This window comes from Neovison vison, chromosome 12 (assembly GCF_020171115.1).
Source record: "Neovison vison isolate M4711 chromosome 12, ASM_NN_V1, whole genome shotgun sequence".
In the NCBI taxonomy this organism is placed as follows: Eukaryota; Metazoa; Chordata; class Mammalia; order Carnivora; family Mustelidae; genus Neogale; species Neogale vison.
This window is the reverse complement of record NC_058102.1, coordinates 8,405,364-8,427,987: the sequence shown is the minus strand read 5'-3', so window position 1 is coordinate 8,427,987 and position 22,624 is coordinate 8,405,364. Positions and strand designations below refer to the sequence as shown.

General features: G+C 42.4%; 1 protein-coding gene across 5 annotated transcripts in view; it reads left to right on the top strand.

Moving 5' to 3' along the window:
* TNRC6B (trinucleotide repeat containing adaptor 6B) overlaps positions 1-22,624 on the top strand; it is a 256,123-nt gene that overhangs the window by 118,698 nt on the left and 114,801 nt on the right. The window contains exon 1 of one of the 5 annotated variants that reach the window (XM_044229098.1): positions 7,858-8,059. The exons of the other annotated variants lie outside the window; for them this stretch is intronic. Coding sequence (XP_044085033.1) covers positions 8,055-8,059 — 5 coding nt within the window. The 5' untranslated portion in view covers positions 7,858-8,054. Of the gene's footprint in view, positions 1-7,857; positions 8,060-22,624 lie in introns of those variants that run through there. 5 annotated transcript variants of the gene reach the window in all.

Here is a 22,624-nt window from a genome sequence, read left to right as displayed (position 1 = left end):
GACTCTCCTGTGTACATGTTTTATCTTCTTTCAATTAGAGGTTTTTTGTTTTCTCTTGTTTTAAGATTTTATTTGTTTGACAGGGAGAGACACAGTGAGAGAGGGAACACAAGCATGGGGGGTGGGAGAGGGAGAAGCAGGCTTCCCGCTGAGCAGGGAGCCTGATGCAGGGCTCCACGCGGGGCTCCACGCGGGGCTCCATCCCAGGGTCCTAGGATCTTGACTTGAGCCAAAGGCAGATGCTTAACAACTGAGCCACCCAGGCGCCCCCAACCAATTAGAGGTATTTAAGTATTGTCTTCTTTTGCACCCTGTAAATACTTAGATTTGTACTGTTCATTCATTTATTCCTTTGCTAATTCGTTTGGTCCTTCATCTGGCAAATACTAACTGAATTACTTCTGTGTACTAGATCCGGAAGTAAAAGCCACATAGTCTGCGCTTAAGAAGCTCAGAGTTTAGAAGGAGAAGTACAAAGTGAATGGGTGACAACAGCAACAGGGCAGGAAGGTGCTACCCCAGACATGTGCACAGGGAGCCAGAAGCACAGAGGACAGCAGCCTCAAACCTCAGTATCAAGGAATTCTTCCTCTAAATGCAAATTTGATCTTGGAGTTTTGGTTCTAAAGAATTTGAGAATTTTTTTAATGTTCCCTAAAATTAGGTCTGCTAGCATTCTAATTTCTAAATGTAGTAAGAGTATAAATGCTAACATTCTGTTTTCCAGCTAGAAGCTTTGGCTACTATATCCACCTTCTCATTTTGTTGGGATTTAAGAATCCTGAAAAACTTAGCTCTTAAATTTGTATTGTTTCTTGTCAGCCTTCGCTGTTGCCAGCATTTGATAGTACTGGAAGTTGATAAACTTAGAAAAGTCTTTACCTTTTCTATGTTTTCTCCCTGGCAAACTCCTACTCATTTTTTAGACTCTGTTCATAATCTCATATCCCCTGTGAAATCTTCTGTGACTCTCCCAGCACTTACTTCTTTGTATTCCTATGGCATAACTATCTTGTATCTCTGTTCTTTATTTATGGCACTTACCGCGCTGTTTTTTAAGGGGGCAGGTCAGAGGGAGAGGGAGAATCTCAAATAGGCACCATTCCTAGTGCGGAGCCCGACACCAGGCTCGATCTCACAACCCTGAGATCATGACCTGAGCTGAAATCACAAGTCAGACACTTAACTGACGAGCCATCCAGGCACCCTTGCCATACTGTATTTTAACTATGTTTCTGTCCTTGAGGGTGTTAAAAGTCATCTTTGTATCCCCCAGGGCATCGTTCTGTATATAGTATATAGTGTGTAGTGGACACTTTAAAATTTGCACAAAAACCAAAAAGTTTCTTGACTGTATGCATGAATGGTGAGTCCAGAATTTGAAGTCTTATTTTTGAAAGAGTTGATTGGCCTTACTTTATTTCATGGTCACAGATATTATTCTTAACAACAACTACTAATCTGATGATAGAATCACTTGTACCTTCTAAATATATTCCCCACCTCTCCCCCTCCACTTGGTCACTCCCTCACCTAGATGGCCACAGTTGCCTTCCAGATTGTCTCTCTGCTTCTGCTCTGGATCTTGTAGAGTGTATTCTCCATGTACGAGCAGGATGAGCCTTTCAGAACATTAATCTGATCCTGTCTCTCCTAAAGTGGTGGTAAGACCTCCATGGGTCCTTGAAATGCATACTTAGGGAGGGTTTGAAGACTTTGCCCCACTTTATAGGATATCCAGTAAAAGGTACCCAGGTTCCATATTAAACTTGCGGTTTTATTTGTTTTTGCTATCATGTGTTTAAAGGATATTAATAATTTTGCTACTGAAGTTCTTTGGCTACAGATAACTAACTTAATTTACAATTACCTGAGATTTTTTTAACAGTTAGCATTTTTAGGAATTTTTGTAAAGTGAGAATTGTTTTCAAATGTCTCTGCCTTTTGGCTTAGATCAAGTGTAAATCCCAAATTTAACAGTGAATGAAAGTCTTGGACTTGGGGCACCTGGGTGGCTCAGTCAGTTAAGCATCTGACTCTTGATCCCAGCTCAGGTCTTGATCTCAGGATCATGAGATGAGGCCCTGGGTTAAGAGAAAAAGAAAAAAAAAAATTCCTGGGTGATTATATTTTAGGACATTTAAGCCTTTATTAATTTTTATGGTTATAATTTTCTTTTTGTATCTTTGACTTGGAAGTATATTTTTTCAGGTCCTAAATATTTTCCTAGTCTCCTGACAAGCTGGTAGACGATAGTCCTTAAGTGGAAAATGAGTAATGGATAAAATAGTGCCATTTGGTCTCCTGTTTTAAAATTCTTCTGTGACTTTCCACTCTTCTTTTGTTTCTTTTTAAAAATATTTTTATTTTATTTATTTGACCAAGAGAGGGAGGGAGATAGAGTGCACAAGCAGGGGGGAGTGGCAGGCAGAGGGATAAGCACGCTCCTGGCTGGGCAAGGAGCCCAATGTGGGACTTGATCCCAGGACCCTGAGACCATGACCTGAGCCAGAGGCTCAACTGACTGAGCCACCCAGGCATCCGACTGTCCACTGTTCTTAAAAGAACATCCTTATCGTGGCCTGCAAGACCCAGTATGATCTAGCTCCTCTTACTCTCAGATGCATCTCATACTTTGCTCCCCTGCTCACATGTTCTAGCCTCCTGATCGTCCCTCTTGTTCTTTTAAGCTAGCAGGTTGCTTTTGAACTCAGTTTAAATGTCCAGCCTGAGATAAGCCTTCCCTAACCACCTTATCTAAAGTGAGCCTCCCTTAGTTATTCTGTATGCCGTCAAACACTTCTTTTCCTTATCAGTGATTTCCTTCTCCTGCAAGGATGTTGGCTGCACATGGACAAGAACCTTTCTGGTACGGTTCACTAACTCAGCTAGCATGGACTCAGGCACACAGAAAGCACTGAGCACATACTTGTTGAACAAGTGAAGTTATGTTAATAGATTTTGTAATTTAACCATCCTTGTATTGTTGGTATAAACCCTGCATGGTCATAGGGAACTGTTCTTTTAAAACTGCCGAATTCTCTTTGTTGATATTTTACTTAGGATTTTTATATTTGTCTTTGCAAGTGAAGATTGATCTATAGTTTTATTTTTTGTACCATCTCAGTTCAGATGGATATCAGGAATATGTTAGCCACAGAGAAGAAATTAGGAAGCTTTCCCTGTTGTCTCCATAAGCTTGGGAATAGTAGGGATGACATGGAAATTATCGGAAAGAAGTTTGGTAGAATTCACCCAGAAAACCATTTGTGCCTGATGTAGTTTTAGTGGCTACTTCTTGGAATACCTTACAGATTTCTGCTGTGGGTTTTTGTTGTTATTTTCATAATTTTTCTTGAATTGATTTTAGTAATTTCTATTTTCCTTGATTATACTTTATTTTTCCTCTATTTTATTTACTCTTCAAGTTTATTGATGTGAAGTAATGTATAATTCTCTTAAAATTTAAAAAATACTTTCCAGGGTACCTGGGTGGCTCAGTTGGTTAAGCATCTGACCCTTGATTTCAGCTCAGGTCATGATCTTGGGGTTGTGAGATTGAGCCCTGTGTCAGACTCCACACTCAACAGGAAGTCTGCTTCTGTATTGCCCTCTCTCTGCCCCTCCACCTGCTCATGCTCATGCTCCTCTCTATAAAAAAAAATAAATCTTAAAAAAAAAAATTACTCTCCAGAGGCACCTGGGTGGCTCAGTGGGTTAAGCTGCTGCCTTCAGCTCAGGTCATGATCTCAGGGTCCTGGGATCGAGTCCTGCATCGGGCTTTCTGCTCAGCAGGGAGCCTGCTTCTCTCTCTCTCTCTCTCTCTCTCTCTCTCTCCCCGCCTGCCTCTCTGTCTACTTGTTCTCTCTCTCTCTCTCTGTCAAATAAATAAATAATTAAAAAAAATACTCTCCAGATCTGTAGTTATAATGCCCTCTTTCTGAGCCCTAATGTTAATTTATGACTTCCCTCTTCCTTTTTTTAAATTTGATCAGATTTTCCCTTTTTTTTTTTTTTTTTTAAGATTTTATTTATTTTGGAGAGTGAGAGAGAACATGAGTTGGGAGCAGAGGGAGAGGGAGAAGCAGACCCCTTGCTGAGTAGTAGAGTCCTGATGCGGGACTTGATCCCAGGACCCTAAGATCATAACCTGAGCTGAAGGCAGATGCTTAACTGACTGAGCCACCCAGGTGCCCAATTCATGAGATTTTCCAAAGGATTATATACCTATATTTTTTAGAGCAAAAAAGGTGTTAGTTTGATTAGTCTACTCTTCTTTGATTTTGCTTTATGTTTATGCTTTTTTTTTTTAAAGATTTTATTTATTTATTTGACAGACAGAGATCACAAGTAGGCAGAGAGGCAGAGAGAGAGAGAGGAGGAAGCAGGCTCCCTGCTGAGCAGAGAGTCCGATTCGGGGCTCGATCCCAGGACCCTGAGATCATGACCTGAGCCGAAGGCAGCGGCTTAACCCACTGAGCCACCCAGGCGCCCCTATGTTTATGCTTTTATCATTATAAATTTCTTTTTGGTTTGTTACTTGTTTTCTAGATTGTTGAGTTAAATGTTCAGTTCTTTCTTTCTTTTATTAAAGATTTTATTTATTTATTTATTTATTTATTTATTTGTCAGAATGAGAGAGAGAGCACACAAGCAGGGGGAGTGGCAGCCAGAGAGAGAAGTAGGCTCCCCTCTGAGCAAGGAGCCTGATGCAGAGTTTGATCCCAGGACCCCAGGATCATGACCTAAGCTAAAGACAGACACTTAACTGACTGAGCCACCCAGGCATCCCTATTTATTTTGGTTTGAGGGGAGGGGCAGAGGGAGAGGGAGAATCTTAAACAGGCTTCTGCTTGATCTCATGACCCCGAGATCATGACCTGAGCCGATACCAAGAGTCAGGCGCTTAACCACGTGAGCCACCCAGGTGCCCCAGTTCATTATTTTTTCATCTTGTTTCCTAGTAAAAATATTTTAGTATATTGTCACCAAGGGGCCAACTTTGAAAGATAACACACATACGAGTGTCTAAGTTTTGGTTTATTTGTTTAAAAAAGTAAACTTTGGGGGCACCTGGGGACTCAGTTGAACATCTGCCTTTGGTTCGGGTCATGATCCCCCATCGGGCTCCCTGCTCTTTACCTCTCTCTCTGTCTCTCATGAATAAATGAATAAAACCTTTAAAAAAAAGTGAAACTTTTTTGTTACTTTGTATCCTCATCTTATAATAGATAGTACAGTTTAAAAACACTATCTTATGGTCAATATGAAAAAGTACAACAAATATATCACGAAGTCCAAAATGTCTGGAAATACAGTGAAAGTAATGGGTTTATTTCAGCTATTTCTTTTCTTTTTCTTTTTTTTTTTTTTTAGATTTTATTTATTTGACAGACAGAGATCACAGGTAGGCAGAGGCAGGTGTGGGGGGGTTTGCAGGCTTCCCGCTGAGCAGAGAGCCCAATGCAGGGCTCCATCCCAGAACCCTGACATCATGAGCTGAGCCGAAGGCAGAGGCCTTAACCCACTGAGCCACCCAGGCGCCCCTATTTCAGCTATTTCTTCAGATGAGCAAGTGAACTAATTGCTTTAAGGTTAGAGGTATCTCACAAAACAAAGCTCTCTAGAAGTTGAAGAAAACATTGATCCTATTCTTTGAAAATAGAATTAATATTTTGTTTCTAAATGTGGTTATGTTTTCTGGCCTTTCGTGCAGCTTGTTTAGCACTTTTAAGGTGACACATACACACATACATTTATTTATACAATAATATTCTGCATTGGGAAATGGAAACTTAGCAAAATTATAAGGAAACCATGTCCATCCCAAATTAAAACAAGGCAGCTGTACAGTCTCCATGCGTTTGAACATGTGGCGCATGCGCCACATAAGTAAGCTTTCCGTAACTCATCTGGAAGGTATTGGAAGGATAAAAATAGACTAAATATTCAAAATTTCCATCCAAGGAGTTTCCTGCTTTTGCCTACAACTCAATTGTCAGTCTGGGTCCTGGCTCTTGCCCTACTCCGGGCTGTGTGGCGAGAAGACAGTGGAAGCCTTTTATGCCAGCCAGATCATTGAGGCATTGGCTCCGCCTGTCCTGAAACAGCTCCTTTCCTGTTCTTCCGTCGGAATGGAAAAAGCAAGGGAGGAAGTCTATAGGAAGACGAGACCCAAAAGCCAGGATGACAAACGTGTGGGATTTAGGAAGGAATCATAGGTTCCTTTTCGAGGAAGGCTGGGCTTGCAGACTCCACACGTTCCCTGCCGGATGGCGTGTCAGGTTACACTTGGTCAGCCTCGTTCATTTGGGAACTCACTCTGGGGATCCCAGTGTTCTTGGTTTTTGGAGATAGATGGAGTTTTGAGTCGCGGGGCACTTTTGCCTGCTCTCTGTCATGTAGTTGCTTTATTTCCAAAGCAGTCCTTCGAACAGATAGATGGAGGGGAGTTCCTGGAAACGATGTGACTTCCGTTCTTTATATTTGGGTGCGAATCTCCTCTTGCCCGGCACTTCTGAATGGAAGTCCAGGTCATTCATTCATTCATTCATTCACCTACTGCATGGGGCCTCAGGCAGCAGTGAGGGAAGAGGTGGTGTTTGTCCTTATACACACTGTAGGAAGAACAACAATAGGGAAATTTTTACGCAGACAATAAATGGTGATTCTGACCAATGTTACAAAGAAGCCGTGAAGGATGTCATGGGAGTGTTGGATAGGGAGGCCTGGTCTCCACCAGGAGGGTCAAGAAGGCATTCCTGGAGTAATGACTTACTTTCGAGATGGCAAGGATAAGATGAACAGAACTGCTAAAAGAAAGAAGCCAAGTGCAGTGTTTTTGAGCGGAAAGGAACCAAAGATACCATCTAGTAAGGTCCAGTCTTTACATTCCAGTCAGAAAACTGAGCGTGGGGAGGTGAAGGGATTTGCCTAACTAAGTTTGCACAGCCTGTTGGCCCCAGGGCAAACCCTGTCTGGCTTTCTTAGGTGCGTGTAAATCAAGAGTGCATGTAAATCAAGAGTGATGTAGCCAGGAGAAGGGACCGGTATAATAGGGAAAGTAGGTAGGTTTTAAATTTCATCCTTACTCTCGTCAGCTGCAGAGCTCCTTCCTCAGGTGGGAGAGGGGATTAAAGAGGCCTGGAATCTTCCCTATCCTAGAGGAAGTCAGCTCGCTAAAGCTGCAGCATTGATTTTTTTTGGGGGGGGGGCTGGGGGAGGAAGTATCTAACACACATACACCCAAAACAATACAAGTGAACTTCAGCCGGGAGACCGGTCCCTGTTCTGCTTCTGTCTCGCTGTGTGATTTGAGATTAGTCACTTAACCTCTCTGAATTGCCAGTTTCCGTTGGTACTTGGGTGCGTTTCCTTTTAGTCTTCTCCCATGCATTTTAGGAGCTTGTCAGAGTTGTGCTCTGTATTTCGCCTTAATCTTTAAAAACTAGTCTCTTGTTTGGCTAAAGCATTGTTTAAGCCCCCTTTTAAAGAGCAGTTTGCCAGCCCATGCTTGCCCAAACAACTAGAGAATAACTGTAGCAAGCAAGCCAAGCTCTAGGATCTGCAAGAATCGTTAGCAACTGAGCATATTTCTATAAACCAATAAAGGTTTTTATATTTTGTTCATCTGTTACCCTTATGCTGTTGCCACTTTCACATTCAGTGTGTGTAGGCGGAGAGTATGAGATAACAGCCTTTCACAAATGAAAGTGAGTGGAAAAGGGCTGCTTTCCCTTTAAGGCAGTTTCAACCCCAGCTCCCTCCCCTTTCCTGATTGACAAACCTACCCGAAGTCACATGATCCGCCTCTATTTGAAGGTCACAAAAAGCTGCTTCCTTTAGAGACAGAGGGGGAGAGAGAGAGCAAGAGGGAGAGTGAGTGAGAGAGAGTTAGTTCAAGCCAAAATGGCCGACAGAGTCTCTGCTGGTTTCTGAATATTTAAAATACAAAAAAACAGATAGACAAAAAGAAATCATTTTTTGGACCTTTTTTCATTTCCATTTCTACCTTGTATGCCTCAATTTGCTGGATTTAAGCACTGCTGCACTTTATGAGGTTGGTAAATATTTTCAATTTTTTTAAACCAATTGATTTATATGGATCTTGTCTAACCGTTTTCACTAGTGGTGTTGCAAATGGACATTTGTCTAGCATGGAGACTGGCTTCAGACATTTCGTGAATCTGTGTAAATCAGACCCGTGATGTACTTTTGGTTCGGCATTTTAGAAATGGAAAAGCCTTGGTAGAATATTTAAATTTTGAAGTGATTTAATTGCACTTTTAATTTATATACAGATTTTCATCCTCATTTCTTCTTGCAAATAAATGAAACTGCGACTAACTGGAAATTTGATATTTAGAAAGAGGTTTTTAAAAAACACAGACCTCTCCCTGCCCCCTTAAATCTGCTGCAAAAATTTGCATAAATATAAATGGGTTTGCATTCTTTCGGCTGCTAAGGCCGACAAAGGATCTGGGAGGGCAAGCACTACCACGGGAAAGCCTTTTTTTTTTTTTCCTTCTCCCTTAAAGCTAGGCCATCCTTCCTAGAGAGATGTAGAACCTAAAATAAGACCTGATACATTTTAAACATCAGGCTGGGGGCGAGTGAACACCAGGAGGTTTGGGGTTTGTAGATTCCCCTGCTTGAAAACCTCCCAAGCAATGTGTGGATCACCCCTGTCTTCACTGCGCGCGCTCATTTGCACTGGGTCTGTGTGTGTGTTCTCAAATGTGCAGCCAGATGCGCTTTTATTTTGATCGTGGTTTGAACCAAATGGTAGGGACTGTCTTGTAAACATGGTGTGTTAAAGATCTAAACAGCTATTCACCCCATTAGGAATGAATTCTTTATCAGCTTCTCCCGGTAGACTGGCCTCCTCCATTTCTCACGGGTTAACATTTTTGTTTAATTTTACACAGACAAACTGGGCTTTTCAGCGCAAATTCAGCGTGTGTGTGTGTGTGTGTGTGTGTGTATGTGTTGTGTTTGCCTGTTTGGGTCATGTATCCATTGTTGAAGTGGTCATTTAGGGTCACATAAATAGGTAGCTGTATGGATGTGTATGTTAGTTACCCCCGAAACCGTGCGGTGCCCTCAAGTTAAATTCCATTACTCCCAGTACAGGATTCTAGAAAGCCTAGGAGCAGGGAGGGAAGAAAGCTGAAAACTTGCTTTCTCAGAGCCACCCCCCCCATCATTGTAAGAGTGTGATGTAATGCTTCTCGTCTGGTGGGCTGAAAGGATCCTAGTTTGTGATGTGGCGGGGAAATTGCCCCCACCCCTGAGTAAATTACCCCACCCCCTCAGCACATCCCTGGCTCTGGGAGGCCTTGTTTTCTTTTCTTTTTTCTTTTTTTTCCTAATTTGTATCCTCCTGATTTATGCGTGGCATACTGGCATGAGAAAGAGACTGTTCTTCTAAATCTGTTACAAAGTATAGTTTAGAAAGGCATTTAAAATATGCAAATGGATGGAATTGTCATATCCCCATCATTAAATATGTAGACTTGGATTAAGGCTAATTAAGCAAAATGGAATAATTTTGATCAGAAGGGAGCAGTGTTTTTGTTTCCTTTTTAATTAATCTAATTATAAGATGCTTGTTGGTCCTGCAAGTGTTAAAAAAAAAAAATGGAAGAAATGCTGGCCCGTTTTGAAAATTTGACAGTCTGGAAGAGGGTGTGTAGTGCTTTCAAAAGCTTTATTCACTGTTCAAATGGATTGGCCCCTTGTGCTGAAAATGGCCTGTTTCTTTGGGCCAATTGTGTGTAGATGAAGGGACTTTCACGCTAATTTAACAAAAAGACTCTGCATTTGAATACATAAAGATAATTAAAGTTCTCCATCTCTAAAGAGCAAGTATTTTATTGTTTTTTTAGAATTAATGTTATTATATTAGTAATGGAAATAAGTAGAGAAGTCACAGTTTAAATTCAGCGTACATCTTTTGGTGATATAAGTTCAGCTTTTGTGTAAGAGGGGTTTGGAAACATTCTATTAAAGAGGTATCTGGAACAAATTTCTCTTAAAAAATTTCTTTGCAGCTTGAATTTAAAGGAAAAGACATAGAAATTAACATAGTGATAAAGAGTGTTGCTTTGTGGTGGCCCTCAAGAAAATTAAAGCTCTCATTATTGTTATTTTTTTCTGAAAATGAAAGCGCTTATTTGGGGCTTTACCTGTTAGGTGATTCATTTTACACCCATTTCCTAAGTTGGCCTTAGAGGAGAAGAGTGAGAAACCTAAGCTTTCTATGTTTTGCCATTAGCTTGTTTTTGTGGACTGTGTAAACATGTGAATAGCAGGTTAATTCAGTTTGTGGGACCGAGGAGCCAAAAGCAGGGTGCCTGTTCTCCCGCAAGGAGGAGGATGATCGAACGAACGTGAGCAGAATGCCATCTGAGTCTTTGAAACGTTTTTATAAATATTCTTATCTCCTAGACAGGTTGAAAAGTGACATACATAAGACCTGGTTTCACATATGTTAAGTGTTGTGGCTCTGGTGAGTTTCAGAAGCTCAGCTGCCATTTTGGATCTAAGTTCCTGCAGAGCCAATCCTGATGGCACACCAAAACGGTGGTCATTCGGAAGCACATAAAAATGAGTAGGAAATCAAGCGTGCAGATGGATAGTGTTTAATTTGTGCCTTTCGTCGAAGCTTTCTTTCTGTTGATAGGGCGAAATGCAGCTTAAAAAACTTTATAGTGACATGGCTGATGTGTTGGAAGAGCAGAACCCAAGGAGATTAGAACCTGCATGTTACGGTTCTTAAAAACGAGACAGTGTATGCAGAGGAAGTTTCTTACCAGAGAAAATGTATGTGATTCTTACCTGGGACGCCCCCCATCGTCCGTATCTCCTTATGCTGGTTCTACTGTGATACTATAGTAATGTCATTATTCACAACACTGCTCTGTCTCTCAAAGAAGTGTCTTAGATTCATTATTAAGATCTACTGAAACATCACAAAAATTGGTAGCGCTAACCTATCAGAAGTGGTATCTTGTTTTTACACTGTTTCTGTCCTTCCATCCGGGTTCCAGAAAGGAAGCGTCGGCATCTTTGATATTTAGTGGCAAACTCAACTCTCATTCAGCTTTGAACGGCCATTTGTTCTTTGTCACCACTACCGCCGTCCTTCAAAAACAAACTTCTAAAAACTGAAGCAGAGACTTCTGAGGCTTTTCCAGTTCTTCACCTGTGCAAGAGATGCTCACAGAGTGATGTGTGATGGTGAGGCCTTCAGGTTCTGCAGAGAAGGCTCCGCAGATCACAGTGGCAGTGGGTAGGCCTCACTCTAACCCTCCGCCCCATGTCTGGACCGTTTTGGAGAAATTTAATTTTTCTACATTAGCATAATCGTGGTTCTTAGCATAACCTTGTCCAGTTTATTTTTTTATTTTTTTTTAAAGATTTTATTTTTATTTATTTGACAGACAGAGATCACAAGTAGGCAGAGAGGCAGAAAGAGAGAGAGAGAGAGAGAGGAAAGCAGGCTCTCCACTCAGCAGAGAGCCCGATGTGGGACTCGATCCTAGGACCCTGGGATCATGACCTGAGCTGAAGGCAGCGGCTTAACCCACTGAGCCACCCAGGCGCCCCGTAACCTTGTCCAGTTTAAACTGGGCAAGGCCCTGAGGCAATACAGATGAATGGACCTTGTTCCTGCCCTCAAGAAGTACCAATCTAGCAAGGAAGATAATCAGATAAAGAGGCCATCATAGCTTGGTGCTTCGTGTGCGGTAGTGAGAGCAGGTACCTGACACAGAAGTATGCAGAACACCTGCATTAAGAGAGCCCTTATTTAAAACAGCTAAGTAATTACTCATTTTTGGTCATCATTTGGATTATTAGATTTTCACTAAGTGTAACTTGTGATTGAAAGGTGGGGTTTCTGACATCTTTGGTTCGGGAGGGGGAAGCATATGCTGATTGTTTCCTCGTACAGTTTTGTTCGTGGATTTACACCAGTCAGCTTCTCTCACCCTCTTCTTGTGGTGGAGTCTGGTGGTGGAGTGGGCTGGGGTGAACTGAAGCCGCTTGGCCTGAAAAGGGATTTAAGCCATGACAGTGACATTTTAACATTTTCTTTTCTTCTTCCTTCATATATTCGTTCGGCTCTCGTTTATTAACGCCGTGGCATGTGTTGGGTACTGTTGTAGGTGTTGTCACTGTTGGAAGTGTAAGAATTAATTTGGTCAGCCCTTCGCCCTGAACTACCCCTTGGTTTGTGTGGACATGTTCACCATCTGATGCCTGTCTGACCGATCACTTTGGGTCAGGACTAGGATAACACTGGAGCTCCTTTCATCTCCTAGTCTCTTTGCTGAGAATCAGGAAATGAATGGTAATGTTTGCTTCTGGTAGTTCCAGAGATTTCCATTGAAGGTTGGACGAGATAATCACTTTATTCTCCATTTCCTTTGGCCATGCAAAAGGATCTCCTCAGAATTATCTTTCTAATGAGCCCTGCAAACTTTGCAACCTCCCTCGTTACTCTGCCACATCCCTCACTTCTACTGTTTTAATATCCCTTAATTGTGTCACTATCTGAAATTACAGTATTTGTGTATGATGCATCACTCCCCACGAAGCCATACCCTTTCCTGAGAGCAGATTTTTGTTTTGCTTGTTGCTCAATCCCCAGCATCTAGAACTGGGCTTAACAGGCGTGAATGTTCAATAACAATGTGTTGGTGTTAGACTAGAGTGTAAGGTCCCCAGGACCAGCTATGTGACCGTAAGTCCCCATTTCTTCATCGGTAAAATGGGGATAATACACTGTTGTGAACCGTAAAGGAAATGTATGTAAGAGCCGGCACCTAGTTGCCTTGCTTAGTAAGTATTTCCTTCCCCTTTGCTCTGTCTCCCTTTGTTAAATAAACCAGAAAGAGTTTTTTGGCCCCACAGATGCCTCCATTCTTTCTCCTGGCTCACAGGATCATGAATCGTGTGCTCTGAGCTTCAGGCTGGATAAGGACAAGAGTAGTGCTGAGCCATTTATTTTTATTAAAAAGTCTCTACCTGCATTCCTGGGGTCTGATGTCGTCTCTTCATGCTCTCCAGTTTCCTACAGGCTCTGCCTCTGTGATGGAGCCACATTTGTTTGGCTGCTTTTCATACACTCTGCGTTTTGCATCAAAAGGTTCTCAACAGTTTCAGATGAGTTGGTCCCGAGTTTACCAGGGAGAACATAAAATACAGTATTTTCTCCTTCGTTGTGATTATTCTGAGCCTATACCTGTAAATTCTGTTTACTTAATGAAACTTTTAATAGTTTTGATTCAAAAGACAGATAAAAACTTAGGTCAATTGCCCACTTTACAATGGTGTCAAATAAATATAGATGTCCTAGAAATGGCTTTCATTCATTTTCTTGAGAATTAAAAAAAAAAAAAAAAGATTTTATTTATTTATTTGGCAGAAAGAGAGAGCCCAGGCAGGGGGGAACTACAGAGGGAGAGGGAGAAGCAGGCTTCCCACAGAGCAGGGAGCCCACCTGAACCAAAGACACATGCTTAACTGACTGAGTCACCCAGGTGCCCCTGGAATTTTTTTTTAACTCAGAAAACTGTTATCTGTTTACTCATTCAGCAAGTAATTATTGAGTACCTATTACATGATGGATATTAGGATAAGTGCTAATATAGGAATAGTGTGAAGTTTTCTCCAGGTACCATTGCTGAAGTTAGAAAGAATAGAAATACAAGGAGGCTGGCCAGTGTTTGGGAGTGTTGGATGATTACAAGGGAGGGACCGACATCCAACCCAAATAGAGGGATCAGCTTGTGCAAGGGCCCTGAGGCAAGAGAGGACATACTTGGAGAACTGCATATAGAGTGCTTGGACATGGTTGGAGCATGAGGTACATAGGGAAAGAGATGGTCTGGGAGATGGGAAGCAAAGCTATAAAGATAAACACTGGCCAGATGCAGAAGGTCTGTAAGTCATGTTTGAAAGTTTTGATCTTAAGAATAGTTGAAGGGTCTTCAGCAGGAATGTCACCTGCTCAGATTAGGTTTTTGAAAGACAACTGTGGTTGCACTGTAGGAAATGGCTGGAGAGTTGAGTGTAAGACCAGACAGTATTGCAGGCATCCCAGGTAATGGTGGCCTGAACTGGCAGCAGAGTTGGGAAGTAGTTAAATCCAGAGATATTTAAGAAGGAGATTTCACAGCACCTGAGTACTAAGTATGGGGAAGTTAAAGGTGATGTTTCTATCTCTGGCCTGGGCCACTGATGGGATGGTGGTCTCATTCACGGAGGAGGGGTCCATTCGGGAGACAGGTGTGGGGTTTAGATTATGAGTTCAATTCTGGAGTTTCTGAATTCTGAGACATCCAAATGAAGGTGTGGAGCTATTAGGTATCTGTCTGGAGATAAAGATTTGAGAATTGTCAGTAGTCCCAAGTCCTCCAGCATTTTTCTTTTCAAGGTGATTTCTTTGGTAGGATGTCCAAAAATGGCAATGTGCAGTGCAAGGTGCTGTTAGCTGCTGGTAAGAGGACACTATTTTATAAAGAAGTTAAGACCACATACTCCCATTACCATGATGGTTGCCATTAGAAATACCAAAGGAGTTCAAGGAAGAGAAAGACTAATTTTGGTCAAGTTGATCATCGAAGGCTTTATGAGGAGCATGTGTTTGAGCTAAGCCTAAAAGGTTGGTGGGAATTGTGTAGAGTGGAGAGCAGTCCATCTGGAGGATTAGTTACGTCCTGGGAGGGTTGATGGGAGCTCAGAGATGTACAGGCGAGCCGGGAGACCTGCTCAGGAGTTTGGATTGCTCATCATTTGGATGGCAGACAGATGGGACTTGAAAATATGATAACAAAGCATTCAAAGTAGTTTTGGGGAATTCTCAATGGCAGTGGGGCAGAGGACTCCAGGATGATTTAGACTCATGCAGGCCAGTTACGGATAAGACTGCTGTGGCGTGGCTAGAAGAGGGACAGGGACTCCGGGATTTCAGGATGAATGATGGGAATCTTCAGGAGGAGTGAAGATGTACTCCAGGTGGGACAGACATCCTGAGTTTACGAAGGCACCGAGACTCCCAGAGGCTGCTGTGTAGCGGGCAGCTGGCAGTGTGAAGTTGAAGCTTGAGAAGGAGGTCAGAAGTGGAGATAAAGGATTGGAAGTCATCCACATAGATGTGCTAGCTGACGCCGAGCAAGTGGATGAGCTCACCAGGGATGGGTAGCGAATGGAAAAGAGAACTGAGAATAGGCCCTTGGGGACAGGAAGAGAAAGAGGACCTGGGAAGGGATTAAAAGGAAGGTGATTGTGTCGGACAGTTTGGAATTATTGCTGAAGAGGAGGAAAGGACTTCTCAATCTCAGATGTGGTCAGCAGGAAGAACAGTATGTGGTTACGATAGCGTTCCCAAACCTAGTGTTGGGAGGTGTTCCAGTGGGAAAGGTTTGGGAATCATTAGGTTACTCCAGAACCATTCAGTAGAAACGGAATGTGAGGGACGGCTGGCTGGCTCACCCAGTAGAGCATGCAGCTCTTCATCTTGGGGTCCTGGGATCCAGCCCCATGTTGGATATAGAGATTGCTTAAATAAAATAAACTTTAAAAAAAAGAAGAAGAAGAAATGGAATGTGAGTCATGTGTTAGTGAACATTTTCCAGGAGTCACATTAAAAAAGTAAAAGGGGGGTGCCTGGGTGGCTCAGTGGGTTAAGCCTCTGCCTTCTGCTCAGGTCATGATCTCAGGGTCTTGGGATTGAGCCCCGCTTTGTGCTCTTTGCTCTGCGGGGAACCTGCTTTCCCCTGCCTCTCTGCCTCCTTGTGATCTCTGTCTGTAAAATAACTAAATAAAATCTTTTTAAAAAATAAAGGTAAAAGGAACATGAAAATAATTTTAATAATAAATATTTTATTTAACCAAATATGTGCAAGATATTTTCAGTATAACATGAAATCAATTTTAAAGTACTTAAATATTTAAATACTTAAAATTAGATGTTAGACATTCTTTTTTTTATACTAAGGCTTTGAAATCTGGTACGTATTTTATACTTAAAACACATTTCAGTTTGAAAATGAAATTTTCATTGGAAATACTTGATCTGTATTTAGATTTCATAAAATTTACAGTTGAAAAAGTACACCCACATACCCAAGTTTTTCCAAACACACAAAAAGTTTTCCATTAATGGGAATGAGTATCACCTTTAAATTTTCAATACTTGAACTAATATACAATTGAAATTCCATTTCTGAGTCACACCAGTCTTATTACAGGTGCACACTAGCCATGTGTGGCTACCATATTGGACACCGTGGGGTTTGTTGAGAAGTAAATGGGTTACCTTACCGCTAATGCACATTTTAAAAACAGCTAAAGCATCATAAAGCATTCTTACCATCACAAAGCATTTCATAGACTGATGTTTCTTAGAATACATGTTGGATTCTGCTAGTGGAATTTTTAGAATTGGGAGGGTCAAATCCTGACTTTGCATGTGAGGAGGTGAGCTTTTTTATTTTTATGCAAGTGCACAGATTCCAAAATTTAAAACAAATTTAAAAAATTGTTTTTGGCTTAACTCAACAGAGTGGCATGTTGGCCAGTTACGGATAAGACTGTTCTTCAGCATGCCAGTTTGTGTCACAGGTCAGAATTGCTAGGTGCAGAGGCTTACACGGAAAAGCACATTCAGTTGCAGAGATGGGAGTTCGCCTGCCCCTTTTTTGATCTTGTTGAATTTTGGAGTCAGTAGGTTGGTGGTGGCTCCAGGCAGAGAGATAATGAAATTAGAATTTGAGTGTTCTTGGAAGCTTTTGGTAAGTGGTCCCAGCCATCTAGCATCAGTGGAGGTGTTTGAGAGGGGAAAGGAGTGCCGAAGGGCTGATTACTTCCTGCGTGCTTTGGTCATCCGCAAGCTGTTTGGCCTTATACTGTTACACTCATTTCGTATTTTCTTGCCATCCTGGGCTAGTATAATATTTACTAAATATGAGTGGTTCGTAAAAAGCAGGTTCAAAGATTTTTATTTAATCATCCTATTGATTTAGATTGCTTTGTAGTCACTAATTAGACCTTTTAAGTAATAACCAGTGAAGATAGAAATTATCTTGAATTGTGGTCGGAACCCAACAAACCTTGCTCACGCTGGAGAGTGAGCCGTGGTTTTTTTTTAGTTGCTGCAGTTTTCATTTCAGCGGTCAGAGGGGAGCCTGGTGTTCTGTGAAGAGCCCTGTAGGAGTTTGGGATGTCAGCTGTTCCGTGAAGTACTGTGTTTTGTTTTGTTTTTAATCAATATGGAAACTAATCCCTTCCATTTTTGTTTTCCTTTAGAAGTGCGTTTGGGTTATTCGTTTATGCCTCTGTCAAAACCGGACTGAATGGTGGTGGGTCTGAGCAACGTCCTGGACCGTCCTGGACCGCTGTGATAAGGCGGACGCCTAGCGCAGGGTCCCTCGCCCTCCTCCCCATCTCCTCCCCCAAACATAGAGCAGCATCTTGAATCCCCGTGCCATTGGTTTTTGTTTGTTTGTTTTTGTTTTGACTCCTTTGCTTACAGAAAATAGTTGCTGTTGGTTTTAGGCCAAGAAGTTCCTATGTATAAGCTGAAGTTAGATAGAATATTGGGTAACTTCAAACAGTGACTTTCTGTTTGGCTGCCCAGTAAAAAACGCCGTTTGCATTAAGGCTCTGTACGTATGTGAATGTGTACACAGAAGCAAAAATAGGGACTTTCTGTTACTGTGTGTAGTGTATTCTGATATATTCTATTTGTTAAAAGCAAACAAACAAACACAGCCTGGGGTACCTGGTTGGCAGCGGGTTAAGTGTCTGACTCTTTTTTTTTTTTTTTAAGGTTTTATTTATTTATGTGACAGAGAGAGACACATTGAGAGAAGGAACACAAGCAGGGGGAGTGGGAGAGGGAGAAGCAGGCTCTCTAGTGAGCGGGGAACATGATGTGGGGCTCGATCCAGGACCCTGGGATCATGACCTGAGCTGAAGACAGATGGTTGACTGAGCCGCCCAGGAGTCCCAAGTGTCTGACTCTTGACTTTGGCTCAGGTCATAATCTCAAGAGTCCTGAGACGGAGCAACGCCCTTCCCTCTGTTTGCATGCACTCTCTCTCTCTCAAATAAATAAATAAACCTAAAAACAAAACAAAAAAACCCACCCCAACTCAAAAAAGCTGATCCCAACCCACTAATTTGATTTAAATTTTAATTTGGTCCACTAAAGGTTGTCTCATGAGGTTTGAAGAAGTGTTAGGGAACCCCTTGTGAGACATGAGACATCATATTCCACAGGTGCTGGTCTTGAGAATCAAATGTATCAGTTCACTGAGTTATCTCATCAACCATAGTCATAAGCAATTTTTTAAAATGTTAATTTGTTACTTTGGTGTGTGGGAAGTGGGTATTTTGATGACCAGAATGTTGTCCTCCATGCCCAGAGTGTTCCATTCAGATCAAAAAGGAGCTGACCATCCATATTGAAGAATGGAGATATGATATTCCTCTAGATTTTAGAGAACCTTAAGTAGAAAACACCTTTTAACAGATGATATTTTCTCTCTTGGAAAAGTCCCACAGAAAACACTGTTTTACTCATCTTTGGAGGGGGTAGGGGGCACTTCCCTGCCCCATCTCCAGGTTTCGTAAAGATGTATCTTCTCTATGAACACATTCTGTTTTCACACACACTTTAATACATTTGATAAGGTCAAGATTTCCTACAGTTTGTTGGGGGTACTAATAGGTTTGCTTGTAAAAATAAAATTCCTTTCCTGATTCTGAATTAAACTGGTTTTTGCTCACTACAGGACTTAGAGTCTTTAAGATGCTAATGTACACTGGGAATCTTAAGTAATGTGCAGATATAAAATCTTAAAGTACCAGGTTTTTGGTTTTTTAGACACAGTTTGAGGAAATGCATCATTAGCTTTCCGTTTTGGTTATTCCTTTCTAAAACTATGTCCTGGTCACACAAGCTGTATTTGGCCCAAGTCCCTTCAGACGCTCTCCCATGGTAGTTTCCAGACTTGGGTGCTGGGGAACTGAGACACTGTAAAAGCAGTACTGGGAGCTGAATGAGTTACCTGTTGTAAACTTGCCAGGTAAAGGCATTTTTTAAAAACTCACCGTTTATTACCATTGTTTCAAAGAAAAAAACATTGTAACAGTTGAATGGAAGATCTCAGAATCCTAGACATCTCATTAAGTTGAATATAGCTTTATGAAAACCATTACGTAGGAAGTATAGATCGGCACAGGTACTAAAGGTCAGCGTTTGGGAACCACATCCTAATTATAGACCATCTCTTAGCATGTGTTACAATTAACTGTGTACTTCCTGGTTTTTATTAGCCTCACTCAAAGGACTAAACCTTACTTCAAGTTCTGGGACTGCCTGCCTTCATTCTTATTTACTGGCTACAGTGGTGACGATTTCATTGACTCATACTTTTTAAAAAATTACTTTGTTCCCTTGGCACAGACTGTAAGCAAATAACCATTCTACTTTAAGAAAAGAAATACCAATTCCATTAGGTGCTGAGCAGTTGTAGCATCTAAAGTAATCAAAACCTATAGCAAAGTTGATCTGATTTAATGAAATATCTAATGATGGTGATTATATAAAAGTGGCAAGTAGATCCCAGAACTAAATAATATTACTTATGTACATTTTTGTCAGCTGGTTGGCTCTGTATGAGTTATGAATCATGTTCATGGCAGATTTTGTACTATTATGTACATTTTTATGTTCACCATCCCACTTAGGTGTTTTAAATGACCAAGACCTTAAATCTGGCAGCCCCACATCAAATGTCCCCTCTTTCTTCAGCCAGGGAAAGTGCTTCTTAGGTGCACTTTACTCTGTAATCAAGGGGTGCCCCGCCAGCTCCTCGCCAGCTCCTCGCCGGCCCTGCTTGGCGGTGATAATGCTATCAGCCGGCTGTGGGAGTGGCAGCCCCAGCGTGGCGGAGGCCTGGGAGGGTCGTGAGGGTGAGGGGAGAGCTTGCGGTTAGCACGGGAGGGTGCTTGGGAGCTGGTTAGCCGGGAAGGGTGCTCGGGAGCCGGAACGTGGACGGTAGACTTGAGTTTGAGCAGGATAGACCACAGGTTCTGTGCACTTGGAGAAGAGTTTGTGTGTTACCTGAGTGTTTGTGTGTCAGACGGGGTATAGGGCTGGGAATACAAAGATAAAAACAACCTGACTTATCTTTGGGACTCAACCAGTGAGGCTGCCTGTATGTAATAAAGATAAAAAGCATGATGCCCAGGGATCCTGGAGGATGGGGAGAGAGGCCTAGGGCCCTGGGGAAGTCCCACCGAAGCGGGAGTGTTTGAGCTGTGTCTTAAAGGGTGATTAGGAACCGTTTGGTGGAAGGGATGGCTAGTGGATCAGGGGCGCTATGGTGTAGTGGTGAAGAGCTCGGGTTCTGAAGTCCGGACAGCCCAGTGTTGGGCAGTATTACCTGTGTGCCTCAGCCTTTCTCACCGGTAAGATGTGGAGTAATCATGGCACCTACCTCAAAGAATAGTTAGGAGGATTAAAGGAGAACACATTTGAAGTGTTCAGTGTATTGCTTGGAGTCAGTGTTAGCGACCGTTTTCATTAGTTTTATTGTCAGCATCTTAGGCGGAGGGAAGAGCACAAGCAAAGACAAGGAGTTAGGGACAGGGTGAGGGTGGCAGATGCTGAGCTACTCGCAGGACGCAGGGGCGGGCTCTCTGGGCCAGAGCGCAAGGCTTGGTTGGCCTTGGAGTATTGTAAGAAATCTAGATACCATCTTGCAGAAAGCAACTAAAAAAATCAACTGTGCTTCACTTGATCTCCAGGTTGAAGGTGTGATGGGGGGGCGGGGAGGGAGATTGTGGCCAGTCAAAGCAAGAGGAGCGACTGGAAAAAAATGTAAGTTAAGGCAGTGATCGTAAAGATAGAAAGACCAGATTTTGGAGACACTTCTGAAGTGTAATCCATTGGCTAGATCGGAAAGGGAGGAGCAGTAGGTCAGGAAGGCCCGGGCGGGGAGAAGGAGTGCCGCTGTGAGCCGGCATGCATGCTCAGCGGGGAGAGAAGGGGTTTTGAGTAGGTAGTGGGGCCAGGATGGGGTGTGAGAGGCTGTGTGTTGCTTTGGACACATTTCAGGGGTTTGCTGGGCATTTACTATAACTGGGCAGGTAGAAATAAGGGTCAGGAGCTCAAGAGAGTTTCCCAGACATAAGTTTACATCTGGAGATGGTCATCTAGGCCATGAGACCGACAGTGTTCCCTTAACAGATGGTCAGAGGAGTGGGGTGAAAACGGGAAACAAGGTTTCTCCAAGAGAAACCCAGATCGGAAAGAGTTTAGGGAAGTGAAGGTGAAGGATAGTCCTCAGGGGGCCAGTAGAGAGAAGCTCCAAATTTGGGTCATGAGATTGGCCTGGAGGAGCTCAGGGCATTAGGTGTAGGACTCCGTTGAGCCCAGCAGCCCCAGCACTTTGCCATCCTGTTCGGCCCTGGTCACATTGGGAAGTCTTCTCAACACAGTGAGCAGCTGTGGGCCAGAAACTAGTGCTCCCTTCTATGACCCAGCACTGTGACACACAGAGAGCCCAGTGGACTTTTTTTTTAATTGAAATGTAGTTGACCTGCAATGTTGTGTTAGTTTTAGGTGTACAGCGTAATGATGTGGACAGTTGTATACATTGTACTCTCCTCACTGTGATGCTTGTAGCTTCCGTCTGTCACCATATAGCGTCTTTATGTTACAGTGTTCCTCGTGCTATACATTACACGACTCACTTATCTTAGAACTGGACGTTTGTACCTCTCTTAATCCCCTTCACCTATTTCACCATCCCCCCAGCCTTCTCTATGGCAGTCGCCAGTTTGTTTGCTATATTTAGGATTTTGGTTTGGTTTGGTTTGGTTTGGTTTTTAGATTCCACATATAAGTAAAATCATGTGGTGTTTGTCTTTCTCTGTCTTATTTCACTTAGCATAATATCCTCTAGGTCCATCCGTGTTGTCACAAATGGCAAGAACTCATTCCTTTTTTTTTTTTTTTTTTTTTAAGATTTTATTTTTAAGTAACCACTATACCCAACACAGGGCTCAGACTTACAACCCCTTGATCACGAGGCACATGCTCTACTGATGGAGCCAGTCAGGGGTTCCACTAATACTCCACGTCTGTGTGTATACTGCATCTTCTTTTCTTTCTTTTTTTTTTTTTTTTTAAAGATTTTATTTTATTTATTTGAGAGAGAGAGACAGTGAGAGAGAGAATGAGCGAGGAGAAGGTCAGGGAGCGAAGCAGACTCCCCATGGAGCTGGGAGCCTGATGTGGGACTCGATCCCGGGACTCCGGGATCACGCCCTGAGCCGGAGGCAGTCGTTTAACCAACTGTGCCACCCAGGCGTCCCTATACTGCATCTTCTTTAATCCATTCATCTGTCGGTGAACACTCAGGTTGCTTCCGTATCTCTGTTAGTGTAGATAATGTGATAAACACAGGGGTGCATATATAGATATGTTTTCAAATTAGTGTTTTTGTTTTCTTTGGGTAACATACCCAGTAGTGAAATTACTGGATTGTAGAGTATTTCTGTTTTTATTTTCTTGAGGAACCTCCGCACCATTTTTCCACGA